Below are 13,506 nucleotides of genomic sequence, written 5' to 3'. Positions count from 1 at the left end.
AACTGTATGCAATTTGAAACATGTACGTCAAATGGTTCTCAAGTTATCGTTGACCGTAGCCAAATGATGACGGACGGATGGACGGACGGACGTACGATGGACGATGCCCCATGGCAATAGCTCATCTTGACGATGTCAAGGTGAGTTAAAAATTAGCTAACACTACTAACCATCCTATAAAAATGACCAAAATTGCTCTATCTCTCCGGCTCACACCTTCAGTAATGTTGCCAGTACAGTGCTGTCCTTCCATTCATCCATTCGTACAAACGTAGATTCGTCAACAGCAGTGGCACAAATTTAATGTGCTTTATCTGCGAAGTTGATATCCCAGCACGTAAAACAAGGAGCTATCCGAGACGAAGAGAAAGGTGAGAACTGACAGCCAAGGGTCAAATGACACCGGCATGAACCTGCAGTGACTGGAGGAGCTCATCTTAGGAGGCTCCCACGTCGTTTTACAGTGAAAGACCCTGGTCACGTTAGAGTATTAGTGCCAAAATCAATCATTACAGCATGTGGAGCAGCAGCAGCAGCTGCTGCTGCTGCATCAACAGGCACCGCACTTGCAGCAGTAGCATTACCAGCATTAGGAACAGCTCCACAATCAGCAACAGCAAAGCATTCATTACCTGTGGGATGAGTCCTGTCGCTCTGCAATACCATTTATACGAGTTTCTCAGTCATTAGTTCAGCTACGTCATGGAATCAGCCTATTACGTAAAAATCTCTGCACGTCTTTGACTGTGTGCCGTGTAGAACTAGTAGCAACGGTAGAGACATATATCGATTTCTTCCTTCAATTATATCAACAGATTTCGAACAAAACTTATATATTGGGTTGGGATCATGATAGTGCTATAAGCAGGTATATTAGGGTATAAATTAGTTGGTATAAATTGGTAGATAAGGTATAAATATGTTCGATTTGTTCTGATATGTTGAGCAAAATACTCACGGCGGTGTATATGTAAACTTCGGTGACTGTTCTAGTACTTTTTGCAAAAGTAGAGAGAGACATATATGTCGATTTATTTTAGAATTTCAATAGATATCGAACAAAGCTTATATATTTAGTTAGTAGGATATTAGTACTATGATTATCTGTGAAAATTTGGTGTAAAAATTCTTTAATTATCGTGATATCATGACATAAATATCGTAGGTTACACGGCGCTTCTTCTAAGCGGGCTCAATATGCGCTGCTTTAACCGAGTGTTAATTACCAACGCTTCTCTTAGTATTATTTTGAAGGGAAAATATAGGTCAAATATATAATTCTAAGACTGGGGTGAGTATAGAATGGGCATTCTCATTTAATGTTTGCGTAAGCAGTACCATCTATTAAGTAATACTATAATTACTACGGCGATCAATCAAGTTTAGCGGAGGTTTACTGTACAATGTTACCACGAGCTGACTCTACCACGAGCCGACTCGTGTTTCGAGAATAGACACCCAAATCTACGTCATCTGTGTGACGTCACACGAAACGCGCTTTTCACATAGTTCCTTTACAAAATCGCGTTAAAAATACATTTAGTGCTTAATAATTATATTTTACTAATGCATAACATATAGTTAAAAAAGCTATGAAGCTATGAACACAGCTAAACATTACTAGGTTTAACAGACGCATTTTTTGGTGGTTCGCATAGGCTTTAATACTATAGTGATAAACGGCAGAAAATAGGAAACCCAATGCAAAATGTCCATCATCGATTACATAGATTTAATTATTGTCACAGCTATCTGCGCGAACGAACAATCTATTTACATGCAGGTGTCGATACCACAATTATTTGTGTCACCAAACTGCAGATGTGAAAAACTATTTTCCAACATTATGAAAGGATAATTATATATTTTGTAACAGAAGTTACCAAAACAATGAATTATATTTATTATGATTCATTTAAAATGTCATATTGCACACAATTAAACTTTGCCACATTCACTACCTATCAATATTTGGCACACTATAATGGGTATGACATAATAATTATGTTACTGGAAACCGTGATATATAGTTCCACCAATGAGAGAGCAGCAGCGGACATGCGCACACACACAAGCACACAAACGTGCACACACACACACACACACACACACACACACACATACACACAAACGGACGCACGTACGCGTGAGCACACACGCATGTGCAATCTCACACGCACGCACGCGCAATCCCACACGCACGCACGCGCGCGCACTATCTCACACACATGCAACCTCACAAGCACGCACGCACACATGCACAGGCACGCACACACGCACGAATGCATGACCACGCACACACGCACGCACGTGTGCTTTGATATTCAGTGCTAATTATATTATTAGAAAATCCCTCTCCATAAAGAGCAAAATATCGATCGTATCATTTACGTGACACAAAAAAGAATCATACACTTTATAGCAACTGTGACCATCTTGCGTCAGATGACCAAGAAGACCGCTCACGAGTTGGATGCTGATGCCGATCATACATTACGACTGTCTGACCACTTACTTGGCTTGCACACAAATGCCAGGTTCTCTGTTCCATTTAGAGGAAAATCTAGACCGATTCCTGGTAGCAGTGACCACAGTTCAACTGCCACAAGAGCGTGCACAAAAGACAACGATGTCCTGGGCCGTAGTGCCAGTCTAGGACCTCTACTGGTGGGTAAACGGTGTGGGCTGGGGGCAAAAGCCATTTCCTGGCTTTGCTGCTGCATGTGCACATAAACATACAGGATTTCAACTGCTTCTGAAACCATCTGTGTGGATGTGTTCTAAAAGCAGCTCACCACAGGCACACAGAGCCCACTTTCAAGTTGATGCCTCTCATTCTAATGACCAGGCCGCATTTGCCCTGCCCGCATGGTATGTCAAGGATTCATCTATAATAGAGATCTTTCTGAGCAGAGAAAATTCCTTTCTGAGAAAAACCATAAACAGAAATTTTCCAGTGATACTGCACAGTATTACTGGCAGGGTAAATTCCTTCAGAAGATAATGGAGGATGCTTATACCTTACCATAAGCTATAGTGAACATACGAGGTCTAGGAACACATTTAATCCCTCTCGATGCTAAGAAATTTAGTTCTAGTCAAAATGCAGTTATACATGCTCGAACTGTGTAACACGTCAAGTGACACAATGAGTATATATATCCCTGTCCTAAGTTTGAGCGTAGACAGTTTATTATTTCCACAATACAACATAAAATAAAAATTTGTAGTACCATATAATCTCATCCATTTGCGGATATGTTGCTAAATACACGAATTTGGAAATTATCAACAATGCAGAGCAATGTGTAATAATGCAGGGCAGAGACATTTAATTGACAAATTGCGCCGCAAACACAAGTGTTTCTAATTATTACAAAAGTGCATCTGATTCTGTTACGTAGGCTCTTCAAACCACTATACACTGTCTCTACATATTGACAAAATAAACACGAAAAATTACAGTTTACATTTGTGCCACAATTCCGCATTTCCCCAATGCTGGTCCTTTACCTAAAGGGGGGCTTATGTCAGGCTTGCGAGCCGACTCGACTGGAAGCAACTGGCTGCAATTCACTGCGACTGCAGTGCTTAGGTCGGTCGACTGCGACGCGACTGCCTGCGACTGGCCGCCACTATAGTTGCTCGGAATAGAACAGTGGGCAACTGGACGCAACTAGTCGCTGCCGATCGCTTCCATGCAGTTGCTCGAAATCCAGTTGCTTCCAGTTGCTCGAAATCCAGTTGCTTCCAGTCGAGTCGGCTCGCAAGCCCGACATAAGCCCCCCTTAAAGTTATGGGGGAATATTCCCCTTCCTTCCCGCTTTCTAATCTTTGACCCTTGAACCCCAGCTTCGACCTTCCAATGTCTTGTTGGATTGCCCCACCCCACACCGAGTTCCGAACATCAACACCGTATGTCACGTCTGTCTAATTTGTTAACAGTAACCTCAATGTTTAACCCTCCTTTTGAGGGTCAAAAGATCACCAGTCAGCTAGCTACTCTTCGCACAACAATGTAGAGTACATGTCGTGGTCCTTTCAATAATTAAGCCATAAATCAAAATCAATCAATTAATTCAGTCAGTCAGACCATGTCCTCGGAGAATGTCTAAAATCTATTTTTTGCCAGACTGCCAATTGACCTGTGATCTAAACTTTTGTGACGCTTATGGTTTTTCTCATCATGTAGCTATATACCTTATATCAAGAACATAGATCAAGACGTTTACATTTATGCCACAATTCCTCATTTCATCCTATACCTTTTTCCCATTGTTTTCGGATTGTCCCCCCAACCCCATAACCCGAATATCAACACCGCACGTCAAGCCGTTTAGATTTGTGCCTATAACGTTGACGGGCGGACGGACTCATGCATTCTACATGTTGCATCTAACTGTGTCAGACGAACTGAAAACACGCGTAGCCCATATTCGGATTTTATCATGAAGAAATTCATTTATTATGCACCTATTTGTCCTACATAGGAACATTCTTGAATCTCAGCAACACTGCGTGTGTCTGCTTATCTCCTATTTGCACAACGAATGCCCTGAACTCTCGCATGTTGGCAGGTATATATCCGTATTTTGCCACAAATAATGCTGCAACGGTTACAAGTGTTTGTTATAAAGAGCAAGTGTCATGGCAAAAAATGAAGAAACCCACAAACAACCAAGCACACTGCCAGCAGAAGAAAACTCACTAAAGCTGGCGCATAATGAACGTAACCTTTGCCCGGAAATAATTCACTACACAACAAGAAACCTCGCCATTGGATTATCAAGAACAGTACACAACAAACGTTAAATACGTAGTATGGTCAAAACGCACTTACTAAGGAAGCGCCAATAGAATAGACTACAATTTGATACAACAAGTGCCGCAGAGCGACAGCGCTCAACTGACGTGTACTGTAGCCGGCTATTCTTCTGATAAACTCACTGGCAACCGAATCAAGTGCGCCCTCCCGCCACCGCGTTGATAGGCTTTGCTATACCGGTAGTACAGTAATTTCGGTATTTTCGCCGAAAACCGACTCGAGATCAGTGTGTACTGTGTCCCTCACTCGAAGTGTTTCCAGTGTGTTGCTTCCGGTCGCCGCTGTGTAGCGGTGAGTCAGCGCCACTATGGATAATACTACCAGAGTTTACTATACATCCAGCGTGAGGTGGGCGTGAGGTGGGCACAGGTGGGGGTCATCACTATGGCAATCAATAACAGACGTCATTCATTCCATTTGTCAATCATTGACGGAAACACGAGGTTTCATGAAGTAATAACACTTCGAGTGAGGGACGCAGTACACACTGATCGTGTTCGGCTTTTGGCGAAAATACAAGATTTTCACCGCTCATTATCTCAGCGTAGGGGCATCGTAGGGACATACGGTTTGTTTTATATGAACAAGGTAAGACAGCAGATCGTCAAAATAAAACGGGAAAAGTTTATTAATTCGACTAATACTGCAGCATGGTTTCAGCATTTTACCGTTGTACGCTCTCCTTCTTTATCTGCTCTTGATAATATGATACACACAACCCTGGTATGTAGAAGCACAACCAAAGTAATTAACATTTAGCATGTAGTTCCTCAAAAAATTGACAAAACTTGATTTCATATATTATATAGCCTTAACTTCACCGTTATATTGACTTCCTGGTTTTCATTGTCTGCAGACAAGAAGCTATTGGCCTAAGGTTATGCAGATAAGCAAGGTTTTCCCAACCTTAGACAAGCCTTCAGAGTTGTACAGCTATCGTTCCCATGAGATGAAAATGGCATGAATGACATCTAGGAGTTAGTTACCATGTTAACAATACTCATGGTAAGGACGGCACATTGATGTCCTGTGAATATCTAATGTCAGGATTACGATATCCGCCTAAGCCAGATCACCATGCAAGCCCCCTTACAAGCTAACTAAACTTATACAATCACACCCTCTATAACTCCACTGCATTAAGGATTTCCATATAGCACACTGGAAACAGTTAGAATATGATGAAATCAGTCAAATACGCGGACGGCCACTATTTCTTCTGCATAAATATTTAGAAGTTTACCGGCATACATCCTCCTTCTACGTCATAAAACTATACACCGCGTGTGAAACTTTACAGTGAGTGTGCCAAGTGAAAAGAACGCATCTAGATGGGAGGCGCACACTTATATTACATCTAAATCCGTAACGTAGCTGTATGACCCGGTCATAGATGTGCCCAACTGCGCATACACGCCCGCCCGCAAGCACACGACGCAATCGGGTACGCCTGAATACCAACTAGTTTAAGTTTATGAGCTCACTTAACCTTCATCTGCACACAATGGGATTGTCACCAAGCACATTTGCAGTAAAGCCTCCCTCCACCCCGGCTCACCCGAGAGCCACAGCTTTAGCTGTGACGCGAAAACTAGTAGGATTGCACCGCTTTCCAACCTGCAATTGCCATAAAATCTATGAACAATGCTTGAAGTAGTTCCGCAGAGAATATTGTCCATGCAACCCGCCCCAGCCCTCGTACTCGTTGTGCGTGAGGCTACTGTCCGATTGAGTTAACCAAAACAAGGCTTTTCACTTAAAGGAATTATTTCATAAATAACCGTACAACTGAGAAAGAATATAGCGAAATATAGTCTCACCTAGTATACAGGGCTGCCAACATTGGGTGATAGGTGAGAGTGAGATGCGAGGGAGCGAAGCGACCGAGGGGGGGAGGAGGTTTCCCCACTCCCACGGTAGGGAGCTTAATTTGCATTTTATAACTTCAATTTGTGCAATTTGGTGCATACTAAAGTGACTGTTTTCAGATATTGTAAGATTTTTTTTGCTGTGCGTGAGATATTGTAAGATCAGCGTGAGAGCGTGAGATTTGGTCAAAATGCGTGAGTCTCACGGTCAATGCGTGAGAGTTGGCAGCCCTGTAGTATAGCAAACATGTTATTGATCACACTAATATAATGAAAGCGTCAATGACACTGTAGCTCACATTGGGTGTGATAGAAGAGGGAGGGGGGATATATAAAGCAAGAGTATATATGGGAGAACTCCCATCATATAGCATATCTCCCATTATATACTCTTGATAATGATATATGCAAAAGTTTTGATGCGAAAATAAATGTTTCAGATCTGAAAGTCTGAAATCTTGACGAGAGATGGCGCTACGCATAAATGATTGCCATTTTGGTTTTCGAATATCGTGCAAATAAAAACAATAAAATATTCCAGTCAAATTACTGTAACGAAGAATCTAAAACACAGTATTACACGTATATAGGTATGATTGTAGAGTTGTTAACCAGTTAGATGAAATAAACGCAATAGGGCGTTGTCATCTCTCCCCATAGGAGTAACAACTGTTTTGGGGCTAGCCTTTTCATATACCAAAATTTAACAAAATCGAATAAATCTAGATGGCCATTTTCATTTTTGCCAAAAGGTGGGCGTGGCTCGAAAGTAGGTCGACTGGCGTGCTCCAAAATAGGACGTTCAAATCTCTCCCATAGGAGTAACAACTGTATGCAATTTGAAACATGTAGGTCAAACGGTTCTTGAGTTATCGTTGACCGTAGGCAGACACTGAAATGCATAGTGAAATTGCTAAAATCTACCTAATTTGCATAATTTAAAAAAAAATATAAAAACCAGTGGGATATGTTTTGGGGCCAGTCCTTATTCATTCACATACCAGAAATGAGCAAAATCCGTTGAACCTGAACTGACTTACGGCCATTTCCATTTTTCCAAAAAATGGACGTGGCTCGAAAGTAGGTCGACTGGCGTGCTCCAAAATAGGACGTTCAAACCTCTCTCATAGGAGTAACAACTGTATGCAATTTGAAACATGTGGGTCAAACGGTTCTTGAGTTATCGTTGACCGTAGGCAGACACTGAAATGCATAATGAAATTGCCAAAATCTACCTAATTTGCATAATTAAAAAAAAATATCTAAACCTGTGTGATATGTTTTGGGGCCAGTCTTCATTCATTCACATACCAGAAATGAGCAAAATCCGTTGAACCTGAACTGACTTATGGCCATTTCCATTTTTGCCAAAAAGTGGACGTGGCTCGAAAGTAGGTCAACTGGCATGCTCCAAAATAGGACGTTCAACCCTCTCCCATAGGAGTAACAACTATATGCAATTTGAAACATGTGGGTCAAACGGTTCTTGAGTTATCGTTGACCGTAGCCAAATGTTGACGGACGGACGAACGGACGGACGTATGACGGACGACACCCCATGGCAATAGCTCATCTTGCATGACGATGTCAAGGCGAGCTAAAAATCACCATAACGATAAGGTTATGCTATTATGGTATATAAAATAGCAAATAAGGCAGTCACATTCTTCTGTATAGCGACAACTTCCTTGAAATTAGCAACCACCGGACACAAGTGCATCTCATTGAGTGACGTTGTAGTTGTGGACTGGTACGATTCTGTCTCTATTGCTTAATTAAAGTTACTATGTAAAAGTACATAGACAGGGTCTCGCGAGAAACAAGTGCCATCGATCATCACGTAACCGCATCAACATGATGTAAACAGATTTTCAGATTTTGTTAAAATAATATTGCACGAGCGTTCTAAGACACGTTAGCCTTACTTTACACACTTGCTGTTACAGTGCTCGAAATAAGCGTTGTCCGGTTGTCCGAGACAACCAGAATTTGCGCCGGACAACCTAACCAGTCTGAGACATTGTCCGGTGGACAACCAAGAAAATGTACGAAAAACGCACTTTATTTATTGTTCATCTCAGTGGATCGCCAAGAGCACTTATAGCGCTGGCGGCCCGCCATTAATCTATCGGTCGTGGGAAAGCAACGGCATACCAGCTGCTATTTCCAACACTGGTATACTTCAGCGTTTTTGATTTCATGCAGAGGTGAATTAACTCGATTTGGAAACAGCAAACAGCAGTTCACCTTACATTTTGGTATTTTTTATTCCATTATCTATTTTAGCCGAATGTGTTCGCGATGGCCTTTGGCCCTGCAAAACAATAAAGTACAACAGTGCGCGGATTCATGTTGATCGAAAGTAAAAAAAAAAAAAGAGAATTGTCGTAAGTCAGAATGAAGGCTGTATATGTACTCAAATAGTTGCCGCGCAATACCATCTCCTGGCGATCTACATTTCAAAATTCTGGGGGAGGCCCCCATACCCCCCGCTTTTTTCACCCCCTCCCTGGATCCTAGATCCGCCACTGAACAATTACATACTTTGGACACGAGAACAATGAACGAAAATGTCGCCTTTCGCATGGCCACCCAAACAAAGATTGCAGAGAAGGTAGAGGAGCCGATTAGGATGTTGCAGAGCGCGGGAGACGGAGGAGCCCATTAAAGTATTAAAGTCATCCACTATTTTGCGCAGTTTCTGTTTTTACCCCCCCCCTTGTTACAAAATCCTGGCTACACCACTGTTTTTTGGTGTGTTTTCTGACCATATTGGTAATTTATTATGTGCATGAAAATACGGGATTTGGGGATATTTTTTTGGACAACCAGAAATTGTTTGCGGACAACCCGATTTTGATGCCTGGGTTGCTCCGCAGGACAACCACATTTGTTTCTTCATCCTCCTCGAGCACTGTGTTATCAAGCAATACCAGTGTGCATGGTAGTTGTCACAAAAAATTACGAGAACGTCCGAAGACTGTTTAAAACTCTATTACTTCAAAATCGCATTCATACGAAATATTGCCATAGAGCCTACAGCAAGCGTCTGGGCCCAGACCCACGCTCTTACGGTCACAGAATACCTACGCACATTTATCGTCATTAATTCAAACATTTTCAATACATATGCCAATTCATTTTGCCAACTGTAACCATTGAATATATCTTCTATTCACGGATCCTCTAATTTATTGCCTACCGAAGCCTCTTGCTCATTTTTTACTTGTTCACTCTTCCCTCTTTGATTCGGTGTCCACACACCCACTCGCACACTAACAGTTACTTGTATCTCTCTCGTCCCATTCTCTCTCTCTCATCTCTCTCTCGTGCGTGCTTCTCTGCTCTCTCTCTTCTTCTTCTCTTCTTCTCTCTCTCATCTTCTCTCTTTCTCTTCTCTCTCTCTCTCTCTCTCTCTCTCTCTCTCTTCTCTCTCTCTCTCTCTCTCCTCTCTCTCTCTCTTCTCTCTCTCTCTCTCGTCTCTCTCTTCTCTCTCTCTCTCTCTCTTCTGCTCTCTCTCTTCTCTCTCCCTCTCTCTCTCTCTCTCTCTCTCTCTCTCTCTCTCTCTCTCTCTCTCTCTCTCTCTCTCTCTCCTCTCTCTCTCTCTCTCTCTCTCTCTCTCTCTCTCTCTCTCTCTCTCTCTCTCTCTCTCTCTCTCTCTCTCTCTCTCTCTCTCTCTCTCTCTCTCTCTCTCTCTCTCTCTCTCTCTCTCTCTCTCTCTCTCTCTCTCTCTCTCTATATATATATATATATATTATGCTCGCTCCTAGCCAGAGTACCGGTACATGTAGATCTACTGGAAGTGGAACTGGGTATACATTTAACAGCAGAGGGCTCGTTTTGAGTCAAGACTTGAAAAAAGAGTATAATGTCCTCACATTAAATCACATCGCTTCTTAACATGTTAACAAACTTCAAGTGCTCATAATTTTTCATTAAGTACCTTCAATTTGCATGCTTCTTGCACAAAATTGAAACTCTTGATCTTTCCATCAATGGGCATGAATGTAAAGTACGGCATGAAATACTGCCTTATTCACATACATTTACTGTGATTTGTCAGTAGATTCTATATATGAAGGGTATGAACCAATCACAGAGCTCCAACCAACTGTGAAACCAGGCATTTCCATATGATATTTTGCTCTAGATATCATCTAAATGTGCTTATAGGCACGCCTATTGGTGATCACCTAACAGTGTGGCAATTTTGGGCATCCTAAACCAATAAATGGTGGAACGCATAGCAGACAGACATATTTGGTTCTTGTAGTAGATTATATATTATACATATCAATAAATAAACCTATCCCTCTCTTCCCTCCCCTCCTCCTCCCTCTATTCCTTCCTTCCTTCCTCCCTCCCTCCCCCAATGCTATTGCTCTTTCTCTCTCTCTCTCTCTCTCTCTCTCTCTCTCTCTCTCTCTCTCTCTCTCTCTCTCTCTCTCTCCCAGTGTGGGGGAAATATGGACGTGCAAGGATACATAAGAATTATTCATGTTGATAACTCACTCGCAGTTCTAGTTCATACACGATGGCTTTATTTATTTGTGTCGTCAAAAGATCTAGCAAACAGTGGTTTTGCTTTTCAGTACTCACCCAGATGCAAATGATGGCATCACTTCCGTAGCAGAAAACAAACAATACAAATGCTGATATATTTACATAAAATATAGGCATGCACTTAAACAAACCTGGTTACCATGACAGGGGCCGGTTGATAAAATATCGCGAGAATAACATAGAAAAACATGTAATATATGCCTGCTATTATAATTAAAAAGGTTGGTAAACCGGTAGACGGGACAAACATTACCGGCTATTCCTATTATTCTTTTATATTGTCGTATCAATACCAGCACAGTAATGCCACTTCACATTTCTGTGATCTACACTCGAACAATAACGAAAAAGGATAATTATAAAACGAGTACAACACAGAAAAGTTTAGAACAAAGCAGTGCACAACTAAACTAGAACAAGCAATGGGCTTTGCGGAGGTAGCAAAACAATACTGCCCTGTACAATCCAATATATGCACAAGATGGTTTAGGCAGTTTTTCACTGCTTTGTCCACTTAGGGAGACAATCTCAGAGGATGCGATAGTGCAACATACTATAACCTCAAGAATATTATGTTCAACGCGTGTTTCTTTACTAATAATATGGAACTGTTGCATTCATCGCAACAGTGCGTTTAAATATCATTTAATAAATACTGGTCACTTAGTAGTAAGTATAGTATTGGTCAAGAAAAAATATATTAAACACTAATCAAAAAGACTAAGGACAATTTCCACTGCCACCTGTAAAGTTCGCTTTGCTCTGCATTATATTGGCAGTAACGTTTTCTTTTGCTCTTGAAAGCAATGCTGATGTGCTAACCCAGTGGTTTCAATGATTGAATGTCATGCCTTTAGTGATGGTTAAGAAGTGATTCTGACAATATTACATTTCATTTTCAATGTAATTGCACAGTACTTGGTTATTTAATTTTAAAGCAGTGTGTCTCAAGGTGTGTTGTGAAAAGCAGCTCGTTGAGCACCATGTACTTATGAGTTTGTTGCAGAGTCGCATTTTGCTTAGCAGACAATTAAGCCTCTAGAATGTATCTTGCCCACAAAATTGGGTAAAATAGTAGCTATATATATACATTATTGTCTTGCAGGCAAACTGCAAAATGCAATAACGTAAATGTAGATTTAATATATATATATATATATATCAGGGCGCGAAATTAGCACCGGCCCGCCGGCATATGCCAGCAAATTATTTGGAGGGCCGGTAACATTGGCAAAACACTGGCCATCCGAGCCGGTGGTTTCAGCCGTGTTAGCGAGTACCTACATTTTTTTATAGCATTAAAGAGCAAATAGCCTATATTACGGTTTTACCTGAAGGATATCATGCCATAATTTATCAACATTTTACAAATTTGAAATCGAGAATGCAAGCGTGAAACATGGCATGGATTTTCAAACAAAATTTGTGAGGGTTGGTATTAAATTATGGTGAGGGCTGGTAAAAAATTGCTGTTACCAGCCCTCTGCGCCGGTGCAAAAAAATCTGAATTTCGTGCCCTGGTATATATATATATATTGTATGTAATCATTCAGTGTTTATAAATTTGATAATATAAATTTGCATTATTTAACTCAACTACATTAGAGCTTTTTAGATTAATTCAATTTACACTCTCTCAGACCAGTGAATCTCTCTCACACAAGCAGAGAAAGTTGAAAAAAATATGACTGCACTATCGCATACTTAGCAAAACACAAGTGGTAGCAATACACATATTAGCATAACTAATTCTTGTCTCATAGTTGAGTATTGAGCAATGCTTAGCAGTAGCAGCAGCAGCAGCACCACCAGCAGCAGCAGCAGCAGCAGCAGCAGTGGTGGTAGCAGTAGTCACAGTCATAGTAGTAATAGTAAGTAGTAGTAGTAGTAGTAGTAGTAGCAGTAGTAGTAATATTGGTAGTGGTAGTGGTAGTAGTAGTAGTAGTAGTAGTAGTAGTAATAATAGATTAAATAAAAAAGGCACCTGGTTGTGGCATGCAGGCGGTTCATGCACAGCCGACTGGGGTTTCTGGGTAGATCCTACCTGCCGAAAAATCTCCTGCTGCCTTTGGCGCAGCCGCTCTCGTTCCATCTGCAGGCTCTGTAGGCGCAGGTTCTGCTGCCGGGCCTGTGGTGACAGGTGTGGCAAATTCCCGCCCACTGTCACACAACAAAATAGCAAATAATCAAAAATGCTGTGATGCAGAAAGGTATGAAAATAGCAAGTAAGCAAATCACTCTGCAAAGACA

The 13,506-nt window shown here is 41.3% G+C and overlaps 1 protein-coding gene across 4 annotated transcripts in view; it reads right to left on the bottom strand.

The window, feature by feature from the left end:
- Positions 1-13,506, bottom strand: part of LOC106810665 (transcriptional coactivator YAP1-like) — a 75,301-nt gene that overhangs the window by 32,240 nt on the left and 29,555 nt on the right. For 3 of the 4 annotated variants that reach the window (XM_014814101.1, XM_014814114.1, XM_014814122.1), the window contains one exon: positions 13,241-13,416. In XM_014814101.1, the coding sequence (XP_014669587.1) occupies positions 13,241-13,416 (176 nt within the window). The remainder of the gene's footprint in view (positions 1-13,240; positions 13,417-13,506) is intronic. The other variant, XM_014814107.1, reaches the window with a different exon arrangement.

The sequence above is a fragment of the Priapulus caudatus genome, unplaced genomic scaffold (assembly GCF_000485595.1).
Source record: "Priapulus caudatus unplaced genomic scaffold, Priapulus_caudatus-5.0.1 Scaffold17, whole genome shotgun sequence".
Classification (NCBI taxonomy): Eukaryota; Metazoa; Priapulida; class Priapulimorpha; order Priapulimorphida; family Priapulidae; genus Priapulus; species Priapulus caudatus.
The sequence above is the reverse complement of the archived record's forward strand: the minus strand, read 5'-3'. Positions and strand labels throughout refer to the sequence as shown.